The sequence below is a fragment of the Engystomops pustulosus genome, chromosome 5 (assembly GCF_040894005.1).
Source record: "Engystomops pustulosus chromosome 5, aEngPut4.maternal, whole genome shotgun sequence".
Classification (NCBI taxonomy): domain Eukaryota; kingdom Metazoa; phylum Chordata; class Amphibia; order Anura; family Leptodactylidae; genus Engystomops; species Engystomops pustulosus.
In genome coordinates, this window is record NC_092415.1 from 104,968,329 (window position 1) to 104,988,747 (window position 20,419).

Below are 20,419 nucleotides of genomic sequence, written 5' to 3' on the forward strand. Positions count from 1 at the left end.
GTGGATAATGGCAGGAGTGGTGACGATCTCTCAGTTTCTGGAGGATGGAAAGCTCAAATCGTTTGAGCAATTGCAAGAACAATTTAATATTCCCCATCGCGCTTTCTATCAGTATCTCCAGTTGCGCCACGCGTGGTCAATACAGTTTAAAGAGGAGGACCCGTCAGTTGGACCCCTTTCTTTTCTGGGATTACTGGAGCTCTCTGAAGGCACGAGGGGTCTTATCTCGGCACTATATAATTTGCTGCTATCCAAACACCTGGGAAAATACCCCATCCAGGCCAGACATAAATGGGAAATAGACGTAGGGCAGTTAACAGATGATCAATGGAATGCCATACTAGAAATGACCCCACAGCTGTCTCTTTCCGAGTCTCATAGATACTCACAACTCCTGCTGATTCATAGGGCATACAGGTCGCCTGACCTTCTACGGAAAATAGGGGCTTGGGATAATGCGAATTGCCCCAAGTGTGGTATAAATGACGCCGGACTGATACACATGTTCTGGGGGTGTACTAAACTGGGAGAGTACTGGACTGACGTGCTGGCACTAATTAGAGAAGTGTACTCTCTGACCCTTCAACCCTCCTCTGTGACTTGTGTGCTGGGTTATCTGGATGAGGTCTGTGATGTCAGACCGGTTAAGCTGGCCATAGCATGCATACTATACCAGGCTCGCAAACTTATAGCAGCACACTGGATCCAGCCTACTGTCCCTTCCTCTGCGGAACTACGCAGCAGACTGAACAGCTATATCAGACTAGAAAAAGCAGTGTACAAAAAGAGAAATGCATTAAAGAAATTTGATGCCGTTTGGGGTAAATGGATGGATACCCCTGGGGTACCGTCAGGTGCACTTCTGACAGACGCCTTACTGCATGTGTAGGGCGTGCAGAAGGAGTGCTACTGTGGGGAAACTGATACTAGGAGAGGCTAAACCTAGGAGCTCAGTCCTTGAATATTGAGACGAGTGCATAACTTAACGCATAGTAGACAATTTTATATCTCAGTCTGGGCAAGGGGGGGGGAGGAGTGGGTGAGGGAGGGAGGTGTTCGTGTATTTAATGTTTGTATGTTAAAGATGGTTAAAATTTTCCTATTGTACTCATGCTACCTGTGTGTAGTTATGTCTGTATTGGATTTTTGTACTGAAAATGGAAAATTGGTTAAGTGGTTAATAAAAACGATTTGATTTAAAAAAAAAAAGGTGTAAAAGTCGCATTTCGGACATTTGGGCGCCATTTCCCGCCTCGGAGGTCACCGCTGCCTGTAACCGTTTTTATATTTTGATAGATCGGGCATTTTGGGACGCAGCGATACCTAATATGTTTGTGATTTTTACTGTTTATTATGTTTTATATCCGTTCTAGGGAAAGGGGGGTGATTTGAACTTTTAATATTTTATTAATTTTTTTTATTTTTTAAACTTTTTTTTTTCTTTTTTTTTTCCACTATCTTTTAGACCATCTAGGGTACATTAACCCTAGATGGTCAGATCGCTGCTAACATATACTGCAATACTTCTGTATTGCAATATATGGCATTTTTGCAGCACATTCATTACAATGAGCCACTGGCTCATTGTAACGAATCTGCAGCTGCCAGATAGCCTCGTGTCAAAAGAAGACACGAGGCTACCATGGCAACCGATCGCCGCCCCCCGATGACGTTCGGGGGCGTGGCGATCGAAAAAAAGATGGCGGTGCCCGCGCGCCGCCGTCTTTTAAATGCCGCCGGCGACTTTGCCGGCGGCAACGGGGGGGTTAATAGCCGCGATCGGTGCTAGCACCGACCGCGGTTATTAGCGGTGGGGGTTTTATGCATTATGCAAAAACCCCCACCTTTGTATGAAGAGGACTCAGCCCGTGAGCCCTCTTTATACATCCCTTATACCTCTGCGCCGTAGAGCTACGGCGCAGAGCGTAAAGGGGTTAAAGGTAACCTGTCACCAGGAGACCCATTTTCAGAACTCCCCCAGTCCCTACGCAACTGCTGAGGTAAAAACTAACAAGATAGCCCCCCTTCAATCTGAATCCTATCTGTAATAGCCCCCCCAGACGCAGGGGGGGGGTCTATGAGAGGCTATACTACACCCCCATACACTGCTGAATTTCAGTATCAGACAGATAGTGTGAAATAAACCAGTTAGAGTCTGAACACAATTGGGCTCATTTACTAAGGGCCCGCGGAGCACATTTTCATCGATTTCCGTTTTGCGTCGCATCACGGCGGGGATTGTGGTGAAGAAGGTGAACTTCGGCGGACCTCGGCAGGAGGCGACGGATGCAGGAACTCGGGCGAACAAACGTCATGAATCGCGCCGGACTTCATCCTCGTCGGACTGTCCGAATCGAGGGTTGCAACAGGACCAGGTAAGTAAATTTGCCCCAATGTTATTTGATACTACCAAATAATATTCAGTTGCTAATCTCTGGCATACAAGTGAATCTGATCTATTTAATATCCAGTTGTTAATTTCTGGTATACAAGTGAATTTGATCTCTACTTGGGATAAAGAAACATGAATCCCTCTCATTTAGTATAAAATAAAAGGTGCAACGGGAGAATAACCTAGACACAATGGGGCACATTTACTAAGGGTCTGAGGACCGCATTTTTGTCAGGTATCCCGACTTTTTCCGTTTTGCGCCGCATTTAACTGAGGTTTCTGGCGCACACGATTGAATTTTGGTGCAATGCGCTGACTTTCATGTGTGGCCATCGGACAACCGGACTGAGAAGAAGAAGGTGAACTCTGGCGGACCTCAGCGGGGAAGCGACACATGCAGGAAATTGGACACACGATCTTAGTGAATCACGGCAGCTCTGAATCCTTGTCGGACAACGCACCTCGGCGATTGCGACAGGACGTGACCAATGGGTTCACGTGTCCCAATTGGGCAAACTCTCCTGTTCACATAATCTAGTATTAATTGAACCCAGTCACATTCGGGTCTATGTAAAAAAAAAAAATCTACATTCTCTTGTCTCCACCAATTCCAGCCCAAGCATCTGAACAATGGCCAGACAGCTCAGACTCCAGTGTGCACTCCTGATGCCCCAGAATGTCAAGGTGCACAGCTCTGAATCCTGCTTTCTGATGGCATTTTTTCAGGACTCAGAAAGGGGGGAGAGAAGGGTGTTTAACCCAGATGTTGAGGTTTTTTCTCGTGGATGACTGGCACCAGGTCTGCTGAAGAAGACAGATGGTTCTACACTGAATATGCAGTGATCAGTGGCGCACATGAGGAAGTAAAAGCAGAACCACTGTCAGCACAGGAGGTGGAGTTGACGGCACTCAGGGAAGCGCTACAGCTGGTGAAAGGTAAAAGGGCAAACATCTATACTCAGACGCCTAAAGACGACTATGGACCCAAATGAAAAGCTAGAGATTTCCTCACCTCTGCAGGGACCCCACAAGCCAAGGGCAATTATGTGGTGGTGAAGGCAGCTGCACAGATGGAACCCAGAGACTGTCCTGTAGTCTCAACGGTGAGTACTGAGCCTGAAAAGTTTGATCCACAGCTGTTCCTGTCCCTGGTTGCCCGAGAGTCATCAGAAGAAAAGGAAGTGTGTAGGAAAGCTAGAGCCGAGATGCTGATGGGACCTGGTTGCTGGGAAAGAGGGTGTGCCTGACCAGAGCCCTGCACCCGACAGTAAGTCAAGTAGCCCACAGACACACACACACACACACATCCAAACTGGCTAGTGCTCATAAATGCCAGTGGTTTGCCCCAGGCATGACTATCCTTGTCACTAGGCTAGTGAAAGCCTGTATAGTCTGTGCCCACCAAAACCCAGGTAAGGTGGTAAAGACCCCACAGAAGGTAACACCCGCTGTATCCCTTCCAGAGACTGCAGATGGATTTTACCCAGCTACCAAATAGTGGTACGTAGGAATACATACTTGTGCGCATTGATCTCTTTCCAGCGTGGCCAGAAGCTTTTCCCACGACCAAGGCTACTGCCAGAGCTGCAGCCAAGAAGTTGGTGAGAGAGATTTTCTGCAGGTTTGGACTCCCAGAGACCATATAGTCCGGTCGCAGAACCCACTTCACTGGACAGGTAAAGACTGAAACCTTGTCCCTCCTGGGTGTAGAACTGGCCCTACACATCCCATACCCTCCCCAAGCTAGACAAAATGGCACACTTAAGTTAGAGATCCAGGAGGCCATGGAAGAAACAGGGAAACCATGGCCCGAGTGCCTTCCTGCTCCACTCTATTCATTCAGCACCACCCTGAACAGAAAGACGGGATTGTCCCCTTTTGAAGTACTTTTTGGCTGTGCACCCAGACTAGGGCCCTACTTCCCACAGAACCTATAGCTGATGGCAGGAAACCAAGTGGAATATGCCATACAGTTGAGCCAGGCCTTGAAAAAGGCGCAAAAGTGTTTCTGATTCCTTTCCAAATCCAGACTGTATGCTCAGGGATACCCCAACCATGACTATATCTGTATCTATAGGGCTGACCAGAATGCCTCCAGGATAGAAGACTTTACCTATACACAAAGAAAAGGTAGAGAATCCCAAGGGATTCTGAAGGTCTAAGAGAGAAGCACCTAGATGATAGATATAGGAGTACCAAGGGGGAACTTAGATGAGTTCAAGGCCCACAATCAGCTATTCCCCAGATAGCTATGAGCAAAAATGTTGAGTGGGTTAACTGTTTTTATTTTAATCAACAGAGATTTGTGAATTATATCCAAGATGTTTTCCAGAACCTCATGGCTTTGGACATGATCCTTGGTGAGAAGGGAGGAATCTGTAAGATGGTGGGAGCGGCTTGTTGCATGTACATCCCGAATTACATTGTTCCCTATGGATCCATTACCCATGCCCTTGAAAAGATTGAAGGACTGTCCAGGGAACTCAAGAGAAACTCTGGAGTGGACACTTTGTCCTTCACTTTGTGGTTGTGGAATTAAAAGAGTTTCTTGACTGTGATATTGGGGATTGTGATTTTGCTCTTGTCACTTTTTGTGTGTTGTGTGGTCCCCCTTATCAAGTCCACCATGTCCAAGATGGCAGTCTGTGTGGTAAGAATCATGACAGGAAAAGTGCCCGAAGTGGAGGATGAGGCCCTATTGGAGAACTAGCCTGTTTAAGAACCTTAAAGTTATGTGATTTGAGTTTGCAGACCAATAGCCCCAATAGCCAATAACAGACTGGCCCCTGGGGAATCTGGTGAAGCCATAAAATGTCCAGCAGGTGAGGGTTTAGCACACCTGAAGGTACCTGGAGTTTGAGGAAGCTGCTTGAGGAGGTCACAGGTCTGGAAGACTCAAAAAGGGGGGGAAATGTGAGAGATATATTCCTCTACGGACGCCATCTTGGTCTAAACGGACGCCATTTGTTGTCCACTCAGAAACTATATAGTTAATTATCTATTCATCTCATGATTCAAATATCATTTTGTTTAATCTGCTGAGAGACAGTTCTGTCCTATTGTCCTATATTTTTGCTTCAGCACCCACTTATCTTATATTTTGGCCTCACCGAGGAGCCATCGGAGTCTTCTTCTTGGGACTTGTAGTAAAAACATTCTGTCTCCCTGGAGACAGTGCTCTGTGTGAGAAATAATATGTAAAATTCATCTGCATGTTTTAGGAAAGTGAAATTATGGGGAGACATTCAAGCTGGCCTATAATATTGCAGTATTTTATCACCTTTTCACACAGATGATTTTCTGTATTCTATTTATGTGGCTGCGCACTTATAAGGTTTGTGAGTGTGCATTTTCTAAGAGACTGGTGTGTCTTGGCTTCTGCTCTCTTCCCAGGAACCGGCAGCCATTTTGGCTAAAAGGGTTAATTCGTAAGTCACCTTACAACTTGTAAACATTGTTTCATACATTGAGCACCCAGAAGACAACCCAGTTTAATCAGATCTATTTAATAGCAGTTGATAAAGGTTGGGCCCCAAGATTTTTTAGTGTTAAACATATCAAATTGTTGAAAATCCAGAATACAATTATGTATATAATAACATTGTAAGCACAATCATAATCAAAGATAATCAATTTCTAACAGTTGAAACTAATCCACAGATTCATATGAGTATGGTGCGCTCATCATGTGCAGTGCAGGCGCCCAGCAGATCACAACAATAAGTGGGGCAAAAAGGGGGAAAAAGATCAAGCCCCCTCTTAACGTGTAATGTATTATTGCATAACAGGGCAAGAATGGGTGGAGGATGACCCAGGTAGCCATACCTTCCTAAATCTTTCATTACTGTCGGTTCTGATAGCATAAATTTTTTCACATGGCATAATGTAATGAAATTCTTTCAATAACTCTATTGAACATCAGAGCTGGTTTACACCTTTGAGACCCAATGTGAATACGTGCTGCTAATAATTGGCACAGGATCGAATCAACTTGGTATCGCTATTGATAAAGGTCGGGCCCCAAGATTTTTTAACACCCTGCAGCCTGGTGTTAACTTACAATCCATTTGATACAATGTTTTACTAGGCTTGAAAACCTTACAGTAGGTCACAGTCTGACGATGACAGAAAGCCTTTCCTCAAACTCTATGGCTATAATTATATAAGAACTGTAAAGCAAATGGTATATGCCCTCAGTAAAGCTGGCAGGCGAGAGCTCTATGTCCATCAATTACGACATAACTAATCGCCGTCACACATTGGCAGCGGCATTTGCTGCCCTCTCGGTACCCGTAGTGACGTCAATAGTGCGATCTAGTATGGGAAAGCTCTACCTACACGTGTTATCCAGCAGTAATGTGCTTGTAGGGTGATCGTGATCTGCGGGTTGTGTTATAGCAGTCTGTTACCTCTCTCTGCAGGGACTGAGATCAGCACGGAGAACATCCGTGGCCGCCAACATATTCACACGTCGCAGCTGTCAAGTACTTTCCTGGATCATGGGGCGCAGAAATCGCCGCATCCGTAGGAGAGACACGCGTCCTGCAGTGCAGAGGACACCCGAGGAAGAAGAGGAGAGGCGCAAGGCTAGAGAGCAGGCGGTGAGGTTGCACCGGGCAGTGTGAATGTGTGTACACTTGTGGATCATCAGTGTGAAATTGTGGCATATTGTGTTTGGAGGGTTGTGTTTGCTGAGGTATCAGCAGGGTGGGGAGCACCATGTATCCCAGTTACAGGAGACTCCCAGCTGTCAAAGAATTTTTTGCTCTTGACTCGCTGAAGTCTAATTCCTCTCACTTTGGTGCACTGTATGATACTTCCGTTTTGATAAAACTCCTACGTTGAAAGGTCCTTAAAATTAAGGCGTACCTCCCAACTTTACATGAAGGATAAAAGGGACAACATTTTTCCCCTGACACCCCATTTTTGCCTATCTATAAATTTGCTAAATTTGTATTTGAAATGGGAATACAGTAACCATTTTTAGATTTTGACCTGGTATATGTTGATACCCAACATGTCATGCGTTTTTTTTCCCCTTAAATATCCATTGATGACAACTATCATCAGTTTGAATTCCTGCGAGCTCCAGTTCTGGATCACTGGCTCATTGTCTCTTGTGATCCCTGTAAACGTCTGATTTGCAGAGTTGACTGGCAAGGGACCCGATCGAATATTGATCACGTATCTTAAAGAGATTTTCCTGGAATTTTTTAAATTGCGGTGGTTCCGGCATAGAATGACAAAAATGAAAGCATGCTTACCCTGCTCTTATTCTGGTTCCTGTGTCACGCCAGTACAGGAACCAGTTTGGACTCTACACCTGACTGGAAGATTAAGTGAGTCATAGGACCCACTATCTATGTATGCTATCATCAGATCATGGGTCCTGTGTCCCCCTATAACTTTTTTCTATTATACTTGCCCTAGCTCCCACAGCCATCTTTATAAAGTTAAAAAATTATAAATGTATTAAAATACCTCATTAGTGCAGGTAAAGGAAGGTCATTCACCTTAGAAGCGGTGGCTGTTGTTTACTGCTGCATATAAGGGGTTAGAGAATTGGAGTCTAACTTTGTCTCTGATCAGTATGCCAGCCTAGACATCAGGTTTGTATTTGGCATAGAAATCATTCACACCTGTCACCAGAAATGTGATTTTTAACTAGTGTAAGGTTCTAATAGCCTATGTTTTGCTGATTTTAAGAATGGCTTTGTCAGCATTTTAAATCCTTTCAGTAGTTTATAATGGTTTCATTCACACTACCTGGCTCCCTTTCCACATTGGCGAGTCCCGGGGGAGGGAATAGCTGCAGCCTGTGTGTGCCTGTGTCAGTCTCCTCCACACTCATGCAGCTCCATCCCTACTCCCTGTCATGTGCATTGAGCAGGAGGGTGAGGGAAGGAGAGTAGAGGAACAATGCATGAGGAGACAGAGGCACACTCGGCTGCAGCTGCCCCTCCCCTGGGATTTACCACATGCTACTGGCAGGGAGCCAGGTAATATGAATTAAACTTGCATAAACTACTGAAATGATTCAAAATGCTGACAAAGACATAGTATAGGCCATTAGAACCTGTCACCAGCTAAAAATGACATTCCTGGGTACAGGTTTACTTAAATATAGGCCTAAAGCACTTTACATGGCAGCAGTTGAGAAGTGTGCGGATTATGCAATTGATATTTTTTACTGTACATTGTATTAGTGGGTCACTAATGTTCACTGTTACAATAACACACACCCTTGGGACTCGCTGCACCTTATGGCAGGGTTAATTTAGGAACTATGCATTTTGTTGGCTAAAACATTGTGGGCACAAGTTAGTATAGTGCTAGGGCAACCTGTCATTAGGTTTATTAGTGAAAATCTGTTGACCAGTTCCCATTATGAGCCGCAGAATGGTTTAAAATTTTAACAGAATTTAAGAAAATATTAAAAATCCCCACCTCAATACATACCAATTCGAAACTGTGTTTAATGCTCCCTTTATAATCCTGTGGCGGCTAAACATGTAGCCTTTTGATGATGTCACACGTCCCTTTTTTGGACCATTTAAAGCATGTGTATTCAGCCCATTTTTAAAACGCATCCATTTATCAAGTATTTGGCTGCTTTGAACCTATTTATGTTAATAGATTGGTTTAAAGCAGCCAAACTCATGGTTAACGGTAAAAAACGCATGCGTTTTAAAAATGCTTTAAAACGGTCTGAAAACGGGACGTGTGGCATCACTCTTATATATAAAGCTTTGAATGTATGCACGTGACGCATTTGTTGTGGATCGTTGAGTTCAGACTATGCTAAACAGGATCCTCCGTAGGCCTATTTACACACTGAAGAAAAATGCATTATTTGAAGATGTTTTGGGGAATTTTAATGTCAAATCTGTACTTTGTGTTTTTAGTAAACTTCCAAACAATTTAGTAATTAGGTTTTGTTTGTCCCTAAGGCTTGGGAAAGTGGCTATGCTGAGATTATTAAAGAAAACAAACTCTTTGAGCATTACTACCAGGAACTGAAGATTGTCCCAGAAGGGGAATGGGAGCAGTTTATGACCGCAATGCGGGAGCCTCTACCAGCCACAATCAGGATCACTGGATACAAAAGGTACTAGAGGCTTTACATTACAAAACATAATATAGGAGCATATTGACATCAAATGTGAAGTGACCTCTAAAGCCAGTAAACTTGTATACTGTAAAGATTGCCATATGTGTTCCATTTTTTTTTTTTTTTTCATAATTAGCAAATTGCTAACACAAGATGAACAAAGGTCTGTTACTACTCAGGGAAAGTGTTAATGACAAACCTCAGCCATGATGTTTGGGTGTTAAACTCATTGATGATAAACCTTTAAAGGGGACCTACCAACACGATTCTACCTAAGGTAGAACGGGTGGTAGGTGGATGAATGGGACGTAAGGATAGCCCTTTTGGGGCTAATCCTTACGTCCCGGCTATCCTTTTGTAAACTTAAATCAGTTGATATGCTAATTTATTTAAGCGGCTACTGGGGCGTGGAGTAGCCGGACATGAGGCTACTAGTCGCGGCTACTCCACGCCCCAGTAGCCTCGTTACTACGCCTACCATGTAATCTTCGGCGCGCAGCTTCTGTGCATGCGCAGCAGCGCCGGCCTCGGAGCTACGGCCGCGCACCCGTAGGCATGCGTCCTGCGCATGCGCAGAACGCAGGATATTCGCACGAGGGCGCGCCGCTACAAGGAGCTGGGCGCCGAAGATTACCTGGTAGGCGGAGGAACAAGGCTACTGGGGCGTGGAGTAGCCGCGACTAGTAGCCTCATGTCCGGCTACTCCACGCCCCAGTAGCCGCGTAAATAAATTAGCATATCAACTGATTAAAGTTTACAAAAGGATAGCCGGGACGTAAGGATTACCCAAAAAGGGCTATCCTTACGTCCCATTCATCCACCTACCACCCATTCTACCTTTTATAGGTAGAATCGTGGTGGTAGGTCCCCTTTAAAGTGTAATGCCGAAGATACCAGTCCTAAAATATTTTTGGCACAGATGGGGAGACTTTGATAACAATTCCAACAATGCCTATATCCGGCTGCTGCCTTCTGCCTGGCCTACCTCATATCGGACTTAAATCATCTTCAGTTTCTACTGAAGTAGACGGGCACTGCCTGGTTGTGACATGATCCAGCAAAGAGCACTGTGAGCTTGACTTGTCTACCATAATGCTAAACTCTGCTCACTAGCAATTCAACCACACAGATTATTTTTTTTATTAGTTTTAAGCTATTACATATCCTAATAGACAGATACTTGTGAGAGCCATTTAATGCAAAATACTACTGCCGAATTTAACTGTCAACCAGAAAATGTAATAGTTACAGCTCAAGGAATATGAGGATGGAAAAACTATAAATGAAAAGAGGCCTGAACATGTCCAATCCATTGCTGATTAAGCTAAAGCCACAAAGGACAGAGTTGCTGCTAAAGGGAAAGGACTATTCTACATATCTAATAATACCTGGTGGCCAGATTGCAAGACTACAAGAAATATGCTATAATGGAAAGACTTAAACCTGTACAAAAGTTTGCTCTTTACCCACCAGCATCAAGCGAACTGCCAATATAGATACGGGGGAGATTCATCAACACTGAAATGCCAATTTCTGGCGTACAAGTGTTGAAATAATCGCAATTTCTTGCACACTGCTAGAAATTGTGATCATATTTGCTACTACACCACTTCCACGCCATGTGGTCGTGGAGGGGAGCACCGGAGTGGATGAGCATGGGGCGTTAGTACCCGTACTTGCATACTTTCCAAACTTTCACTTGCAGGTATTTCAGCAAAACGACAACAGATGGCACGGCCGCCTGACAGATATGTAAAAAGCCTGGACAGGACAGGGGAGGGCATGGCATCTATCACATGATAAATTTCCCTCACAATCACACAAATTGGGTATTGTTTTCTGCAAAGTTTATTGAAAGGTGAGGTATACTGTACTTAAAGGGAAATCTTTTAAGAAGTGTATGGATGAAATAAATGGGTTCAGTTTAAAAGAACACTAGTCATTTTTCTTCTTCAATATAGTCCTATTTTCTCAATCATATTTATTCTGTCTAGAAATTTCTTGGGTTCCTGCTTATGGAATAAATTATTTTATTATATATTTTTTTCTTTTTCTAATTTGAATCTACACTTTTTTTCAGTCATGCAAAAGAGATTTTACATTGTCTAAAGGAGAAATATTTCAAGGAGCTACAGAATATAGAGGTTGATGGTCAGAAGATAGAGGCTCCCCAACCACTGAACTGGTAAGATATTCTTGATGTGCACTTTCTTAATTTAAAAACCTAAAGATTGAATTATTGGAAGGAGTCTTTTTCGTTAAACCTTACTGGGAAATGTACTTCATGGCATTCTCTACAATCAAATCAATGGGAATTAACCCTTAAGTTTTGATTGCAGCATCTAGGTAGCATGGTCGCCATTTTGGCAGATAAGTCTTTCCACCCCCCCCCCCTCCATTACGTCATCAGGGGGCCCAATCGATAGCCATGACAATTGGGAGCTACTAAGAGGCTCCCATAGCAGTCTTTTGGCAATTGATCACACTATAATAGATAAGTGTATTCACAATATACTGCAATACAGATCAGACCCCCCCTAGGATTCAAGGAATCAATAATGGCTAATTCGATAATCGCTAAAAAAGAAAATTAAACGTTTAAAAAACATGAAAAAAGAAACAAATTCTAATCGCCCCATTTCCCTAAAACACATCTAAAAATAAACAAATAGAATAAGTGATTACTATTATCCAATGGAATAACATAAAAAAAATCCAAAGGTCCTTTTTTTTTTTTTTTTTTTTTTTTTTTTGGCCACATACAAAAAGTTTATTAACCCCTTAACAACCTGGCCCTTTTTAGTTTTTCCTTTCTTCTTTTTGTAAAAAATTGAACTTAATTTTCCATGTTGTGTACTGGGAAGCAGGAAAAAAATTCTAAATACAAATACAACATTTGTGCCGTATTCTTGTGGGCTTAGATTTGACGACTTGCACTGCTCACCCCCAAATGACATGTCTACTTTATACATTGGGTCGGTGCGATCACAGGGATACCAAATTTGTATAGGTTTTATGTTCTCATACATTTACAAAAATTAAAACCTCCTGTACAATTTTTTTTTTTTGATTTTGCCATCTTCTAGCACTAATAACTTTTTCATTCTTTGGGGCATGGAGCTGTGGGTGTCGTCATTTTTTGCAACTTTTGATGACGTTTTCAATGCTGCCATTTTTAGGATCGTACGACCTTTCCATCACTTTTCATAGAATTTATAGAAAGTGCCATTTTCGACTTTGGGCGCTATTTTCCATTACGGGGTTAAACGCGGTTAAAACCGTTATTATATTTTGATCGGGCATTTTTGGAAGCAGCGGTACCAAATGTGTTTGATTTTTACTGTTTATATCAGTTCTAGGGAAAGGGGGTGATTTGAATTTTTTTTTATTTTTTTTTATTAAACTAGGTTTAATAAACCTAGGTTGTCTGATCAATCCTATCATATACTGGGGATTTCCCTCATTATTAGCACATTGTAATGAAAGGGTTAAAACGAGTCAGCCTCGGGTCTTCGGAAGACCCAAGGCTGTCAATGCAACGGATCGCCATTTCAAGATGACGTCACGTACAGCGACGACCCTCGGCAAGCTAGCTAGCACGATCGCGGGTGTTACCGGTCAGTCTTTGCAGTACGCAGCAAAGACTTACAGGCTATGGAGAGGGCTCAACCCGTGAGTCCTCTGCATGCATCGGGACCCGACACGTGCCGTCGTAGCCGGTAAGGGGCTAAAAAGTGATCAAAAGGTTGATAGAAGGGTATCATTGAAAACATAATCTCATTCCATCTCTGTACACTAAGGTTAAGGCTGTCACAATATGACAACTTGGCTTTTTTTAGTTATTGTATTTCCATTTTTCACTCCCCACCTTCAAAAATCTATAACTTTTAACTGTTTTCTGTGTAAAAATTATACTTCATAGTGTGTGTATTTGATATTCCATGCATGTGAGCCCTTTCCCTACAAACATAACCAACGTGTGACCGTACAAATTATAACAGAACTATATAAATTTGTTAACTCCAAAATCTTACTAACCCAAAGAATAAAGGGAATCTGTCATCTGGACTGCACATTGAAATCCATAGAATCAAAGCCCAATAGAACAAAAGCAAAACTGCAATTTTTTTTTTTTTTTTTTAATTTATTTCCAGCGTCCAGAGAGTATTTAATGGAACCTTAAAGTAAACCTACCACTTTCAAATTGTACTTCTAAGCATCACATACTGTACACCAGCTCAGGGTGAGCTGCTGCCGGAGCATATCTTCGTTATTTTCATTATGCGCTGTAATGCTTTTAAACACTTTTTTAATTTATATATTCAAAGCAGCTTCGGTGCATGGTGGTACGCGCTCAGCACACCATGCGCGCAACCGTGAGCGCGTGACGTCACCGGCACTTCCTATTCAGGCGTACGCGCGGTCGCGTGCATATTGCGCCGAGCGCGTACCACCGTTCCCCAAAGCTGCTTCGAATATAAAGATTAAAAAGGTGTTTAAAAGCATTACAGCGTAATGAAAATAACGAAGATATGTTCCGGCACCAGGTCACCCAGGAAAATTTTTTTTAATAACATCTAATTAAAGAAATGTTTATATATGGCAGATTAATGAAACTGAATGTTAATGTCCACATGAGAATACCCATTTAAGGGCCTTTTTGTTTCTAACCATCTATATAGGTACCCTGATGAGCTTGCCTGGCATACAAACTTGAGCAGAAAGATTATTCGCAAGTCCCCTGAACTGGAAAAATTTCATCAGTTTCTTATTAGTGAAACCGAGTCGGTAAGATCAGAAGACTATCGATGCACATGAAATTGGTTTGTTCTATTGTGCGCCTTTCTTTATATCTAGAAATTTTTTAAAGTTATATGCAATATGTTGACCATCCTTATTTGTTCTCTTTTTCTTTAGAATGTGAACAGTTGTTGAATACATTCTGTGTGGGAGATTTTATTTAGGATAAATCCACCTGGCGAAACTTATTCTGGGATTACTTGCCCCGGAAAATCGGCATATATTCTCTGGACCACGTGTTTATTTGTTTTAGCATATCAGTGAGCGTTGGAGAGATGATGAAATGGTCCACAAGCCCAGCCTTTGTTTATGAATTATGAATTATATAATTATTATATGAGTAAATTTAAGGTAGAGGTATAAATGCAAAGAACTACAACACTCCTATTATCCATGTTGACATGGGTATGATCAGAGATCATAGACTTTTGTACAAGCAATTTTACCTCTCTCCCTCCCTCATTGCTGCAACTCTTGGCCCTGATGGCAGGTCATGTGACAGGAGCCCAGCAATTCTGTGCAGGCTGCTGATTCCACCGCGGCCTGGTCTTGGGCCGCGCAGCTCCCACCGCGGCCTGATCTTGGCCCGCGCAGCTTCCACCGTGGCCAATTATGTAGGGCAGCGTTCTGGTTCCTTGTATTCTAGCGATGTGTGTGTGTGTGTGTTTCTTCTACTTGGATCTTTTAACTTCTTTGTTCGCTGATGTGAGGGCAGGGCTGCTGCTATACCCATTTTCAACACCTTCTTTCTGCAATGTCAATAATTGTGAAAATGAGAAGATGTGGTCTTGTTATACCACCTAGAAAACGAAAACCTTTGCACCCACAGGCATGGACCTTTCCCAGGTGCACAAGGTGATGAATTTGCATGGAAAAAACAGAATTTGCTCTTAAATGACATATCAATAGAAAAATGGTGTTTTTCAAGCAATGCCCTACTTATGACTTTTACTTGTTAAGTAATTTTGGCAAATAGTAGACTCGCTTTAAAATATTTCTTTAAGAATTCTCTGTGCAACTTTTTGTCTTTTCAGGGCAACATAAGCCGTCAGGAGGCTGTCAGTATGATTCCTCCTGTCCTTCTGAACGTCCAGCCACATCACAAGGTGAGATGCAGTACAGTTAAAGTAGTAGAAAATAATTAAACACAACTTGTATATTTCATTCCACTTGTACTGAAAAATAAATTGTCATAACTCTACCCAATGTACTTATGTATCCTTATCTACTAAGATTCAACATAAAGATGCACCAGGTCCTTCAAACTCAACGTATAATCTTTCAGCGTTGCTCTAGAGGAGGGCAATTAAGGCCATAGTCGGGGATCAGTGTCCATCAGGAGAATCTAATTCCCATAATATAATATTTTTCTTTTGAAGAATATCATGCAGGCCCATTTGGAAATCTCCAATGTCTCTGGCTTCCCAACATCCTATGGTAGAGAGTTCCATAGTCTCACTACTCTTAAAGTAAAGAATCCCTGTATATGGCAATGGTGAAACCATATATTCTCTTGAAGTAGAGGATGTCTCTCCTATATCTATTAAGATAAACATACATTATAATTTGATGCTCCCATAAGCATCTTTTTTCAGACAAACCTGAAATTTGATGATCCTTTTTGTGTTTTTAATCACCCATTCCCCTAATTACATTGGTTGCCCTCTTTTGTTTCTTTCCAGTCTAGTTTAGCAATCTGCTTATTATACAATAGGATCAGTTTATAATTGTGTGTTAAACTAATTTTCTTTCATGCCTAGATCCTGGATATGTGTGCAGCCCCAGGATCTAAAACAAAGCAGCTTATTGAGATGTTGCATGCTGACATGGACATTCCATTCCCTGGTATGTCTTGATTTACCTATCCTTTGCAGAGCACCTTTCACAACCATCACTACCAAACTGTTTGAATCCTTTAATAGGTGGTATCCACGGAGCAGTTGGAAGTTATTTCTCTTTCTAACATGGGGGGGGGGGGGGTTAGCGCATAGCTACTAGAAGGCAGCCCTTTCAACTTTACTTCTAGCTAGTTTAACTCTTGCTGTAAATAAGCCACATCGAACCTTTTTCAGGGCTTCTGGCCTTTCTCCTGTCACTCACAGTTCTCATTGGCTGCTGGAGGAAGGCTTCCTTCCCCTTTGTCAAAGGCTACTGTGCCTTGCTGTGGGAGGCCCTTAGGATTTCTAGGAGAATGCTTTCTGCCCCTGTTCCTCGTGCAGCATGTGGATTCCGGTTAGCATTAGTCTGAGTTTCTGCAGCTTTACTAGTCTGCCTTTCCCCAGCTTCTCTAGCCAGCAGCAGGAATAAGTGGACTTCCTTGGCAGACACTGCACCTCCGGGGTCTGATAGGCCAGTCTTTGGACTGCTCTTATTTTCTTACTCTGCTTTTTCTCTGAGTCCCTTTTCTTCCTTGGCCGTCATGTCCTCCTCTTGGGAAGACTCCAATAAACTTGGCCACTTTCAGAGTTGCAAAGTAATTTATCTGTGCCTGCTGTAACAAAAAACTGCTGCATTTTCCCCTGACTGTTTTTGTCTATCGCGCAATTTTTCTGACCAGTTAAACCTCTCTCGTTCAAGGGGGTAGTGTTCCTGTACCAGCTTCAGAACATTTCCTAGGTTTTTATTCCAACCTTTTTATTGACCCCAAGAAGGATGGTTTCCCTAGATGCCTTCTGGATCCCATCTGGACAAACTGTTTAAGATGGCCGCCTCTTACTAGGACTTCCTGTCCAACCTGCAGATAACGCTGGACACTCTCCAGTGTTTTAGGTTCTCCACTACTGATCACAGATAGTCAACCTCCTGGAGGAAAGGATCCTCTCCCTGCAGGCGAGTGTATCAAAGTATCAATCACTTTGTTCTCAGAGCTTTGGGATGTTTTTTCTCCGGTATTTCTCTTTGGGAAATCCTTCCTCCCCCTAATTTGGAGGTGGTAACAATGGATGCCTTTCCAAATGGGGAGTGCTTTTCCAGATTAGGACTACAAGGTATCTGGTCCCCTGCAGAGACCTTGCTACCAATCAACATATTGGAACTGAGGGCAATCTTTCTAGCGGTCGATCACTGGCAATTCCTTCTCGCAAAACCAACGCTGTGTGGGTGCAAACTGACAAAGCCACAGCTAAGGCCTATCTCAACCATCAAGGGGGTACCAGAAGCAGGATGGTCCTTCAAAAAGTATTGCGTTCCCTAAGGTTGGACAAGATAAATGTTCCTGCCATCTCGGGGGTCTGCATTCTGGGAGTCGATTTTTGGATTGGGAATTACTTAAAGAGAACCTGTCTTGAAAATTAACCAACTTAAAATAAAGACTTCATTAAAAACTATGATTTAAAAGCACTGCCTGTATCCCTAAATGGTTCCTTTCCATGAAAATATGTTTGTAAACTTTATATGCAACTCACTAGATTCCATTACACAAGTTGAGTCCAACGGTTGGGGCCTCCTGGGCCGTTTGATAACCATTGGTGGTAACCATTGTAACCACCAACATGCTGGCCAAAATGTAATACAAAGTTTACAATTTTATCAATTATGCCATTGTAGTGACAAATGTATTTTGCCCAACTCATGCCACTGGGGACAAACATGTCAAAAGTCATTCTGCAGGTTATCTCAGCTTAATACCCCATATGTGGCAATAAACTACAGGATAGGCACATGGCAGGGCTCAGGACAAAAGGGGCGTAATTTAGGTTTTGGAACTCCGTTTTCACTAGATTGGTGTTGAGGTGAAGTACCAGTACAATAGAAACCCCCAATAATTGACCCAATTTTGGAAAGGGCCCCTGACAAGTTTTGTCCTTGTCACACAACCTCAGGTTCTCTAATAACTGATAAAAGTCAGAGTTCAGCTCATAAGAAATTAGACCAAGACAACGTATGGTATAATATCTAAATATCAGCAAACTGCTAGGCAGATGTGTGTGCTTTATTCACATCACAAAGGATTTTACAGATGGCTTCAGTGGGCTGGACTTGAGCTCGGCTAGTTAAAGATAATAAGTAATGTCCGTAGTTCATTGGTTAGTAAATTATAATATGATAATTGCAGAAACAAAAGACATCTCTTTCCCTGGAATAATTAGTATCTTAAATCAGTCAAGGTCACATTCTTTCATTGCACAGCAGAGTGCTATCAATCTTCATCCACAGTCTGGCCTCATCTTAGTTTTCAGCATCTAGCGAGTATATGAAAAATAAAAACATTTTCATTAAACATATTACAATACTTCACACACCCCTTAAAGAGTGTATTTAGGGTTGTATGAGCATTTTAACCCCCAAATGCTGACTCAAATGTAACAAAAAAGTGAATGGTGCAGAGTACAAATTGCATTGTTTTCATAAATGTACCATTTAAGTGACAAATGAGGACAAAACACCCCAAAAATCTTTCTGCAGCTTTTTCTAGGGTATGGCAATATCCCAGGTGTGGCAATAATCTGCAGGATGGAGACACTGCATCATGAAGCATTTGTAGATGCCTATAGGCACCAGTACAATAGAAACCCCTAAGAACTGACCCTCTTTTGGAAACTACAGCCCTGAATTAATCCAGGGGTATAGTTTGCATTTTAACCCCACAGGTGGACCCCAAATAAAATGCATAATGGATAGTGCATAGTAAAAAATATCCATTATATCATCTCGTGCCCAGCTCAAACACCCCAAAAATATGATGCGTGTTACGGCAATACCCCATATGGGGTAATCTACACGCTGGGCACACGGCAGAGCTCAGCAGGGAAGATGCGGCATGATTTATAAGCTGTGCATAGTACATCAGGGTAAAATCTACATCTAAAGATCCAGGGATGTATGATAAATATGGAATCCTCTTACATACATAGTCCTGTTTTTTCTGGGCATGTTTCACAATGGTAAATGGTGTCCTTCCGAATGCCTTTTTGGAGCACGCCCTGCACCTTTTTTTTGTCTTTCCCTTTCTTGCAGTTTGGGAAACTTCTCCAGTGCTGTAATGGTGCAATACATGATGTGGCCTTGCTTCTGTTAGGGTAGGATTTAAGATATCCTCTTTTAGGGTGCAGTCACACGTTGCAGTTAAAACTGCATCACAATCAGTTTTGAGGTGCAGTTTTGTCAATTTCACAGGTGAAAGACATGAAATGAATGGGTGAATTTGATATTAAAGGAGAAAGCTGTTCCACAAATTTCATTCACCTGTTGATTTGATGTCTTTCACTTGTTAAAATAAGTAATGCCACCTAAAACCACCACAAAACGAATTGCGATGCAGTTTTAGTGGCAACGTGTGACTGCACCCTTAGTTTGCATTGGGTGTGTTTCTAATTATTAAACTATTGCATGTGTGCACTGTCGCAAGTAATTGAATCAGATCACCGCTGATACATGACAAGCTCATGCTATCACCCTGGGTAAAAATAAGCACTGCGCAGGTTTATTTGGTTCACAAATCTATATAGAAAAAAAAGAGAGAAGCAGAAAAGGAGGAGCATTTAAATCAAAACAAATCATGGTTCCCAGCTTATGTAGTCTCTTGATTGGAGAGCTTCTCTGCTGTCGCACATTCACCTCAGGATAATGCATTTCTGAAATGATTTAGTTTTGGTTGTTTTGGTTATGGTCCATGATGCTGGCGCCATCTTAAAATGTATTCTCTGTTACAATGCTCTTAGATCAAATCCTGTCATTTCTACTTATTTTCCTATCAGCTAGGTTTACCTTAACACTTCCAGAACTGGCACCCCCCCCTACCTTCTTAGTAACCAAGAAGAAAATAATTAATAAGCACTTCTTGTAATTCCTGGAAAGTTCCCCTCTGGCCTGCACATCGATGTAGCACATAAGCATTATTTAGTACTATCTGCATGATGTGCACGGTCAGATTCTTGTACAAAACCCTCGACTTCCGCATGGCGTTGTATTGTTGAAGCACCTGGTCCAACAAGTCCACCCCTCCCATGTACTTGTTATAATCCAGTATGCAGTCAGTTTTGGGGGTTTCTGTACTGCTACCTCGTACTGGTACATGGGTGGTGGTATGCCCATGTATTGTGGTTTATACAAAGACCTCTCTCTTGTCCTTGTAATTAACACACAATACACGGTCGCTGCATAGTGCCCTGCTCTTG

The 20,419-nt window shown here is 42.4% G+C and overlaps 1 protein-coding gene across 4 annotated transcripts in view; it reads left to right on the forward strand.

Moving 5' to 3' along the window:
- Positions 1–20,419, forward strand: part of NSUN2 (NOP2/Sun RNA methyltransferase 2) — a 95,647-nt gene that overhangs the window by 51,059 nt on the left and 24,169 nt on the right. For 2 of the 4 annotated variants that reach the window (XM_072152793.1, XM_072152795.1), the window contains exons 2-7: positions 6,814–6,993; positions 9,343–9,500; positions 11,584–11,688; positions 14,186–14,291; positions 15,338–15,409; positions 16,064–16,148. In XM_072152793.1, coding sequence (XP_072008894.1) covers positions 6,814–6,993; positions 9,343–9,500; positions 11,584–11,688; positions 14,186–14,291; positions 15,338–15,409; positions 16,064–16,148 — 706 coding nt within the window. Of the gene's footprint in view, positions 1–3,330; positions 3,496–6,596; positions 6,710–6,813; positions 6,994–9,342; positions 9,501–11,583; positions 11,689–14,185; positions 14,292–15,337; positions 15,410–16,063; positions 16,149–20,419 lie in introns of those variants that run through there. The other 2 variants (XM_072152794.1, XM_072152796.1) reach the window with 2 other exon arrangements.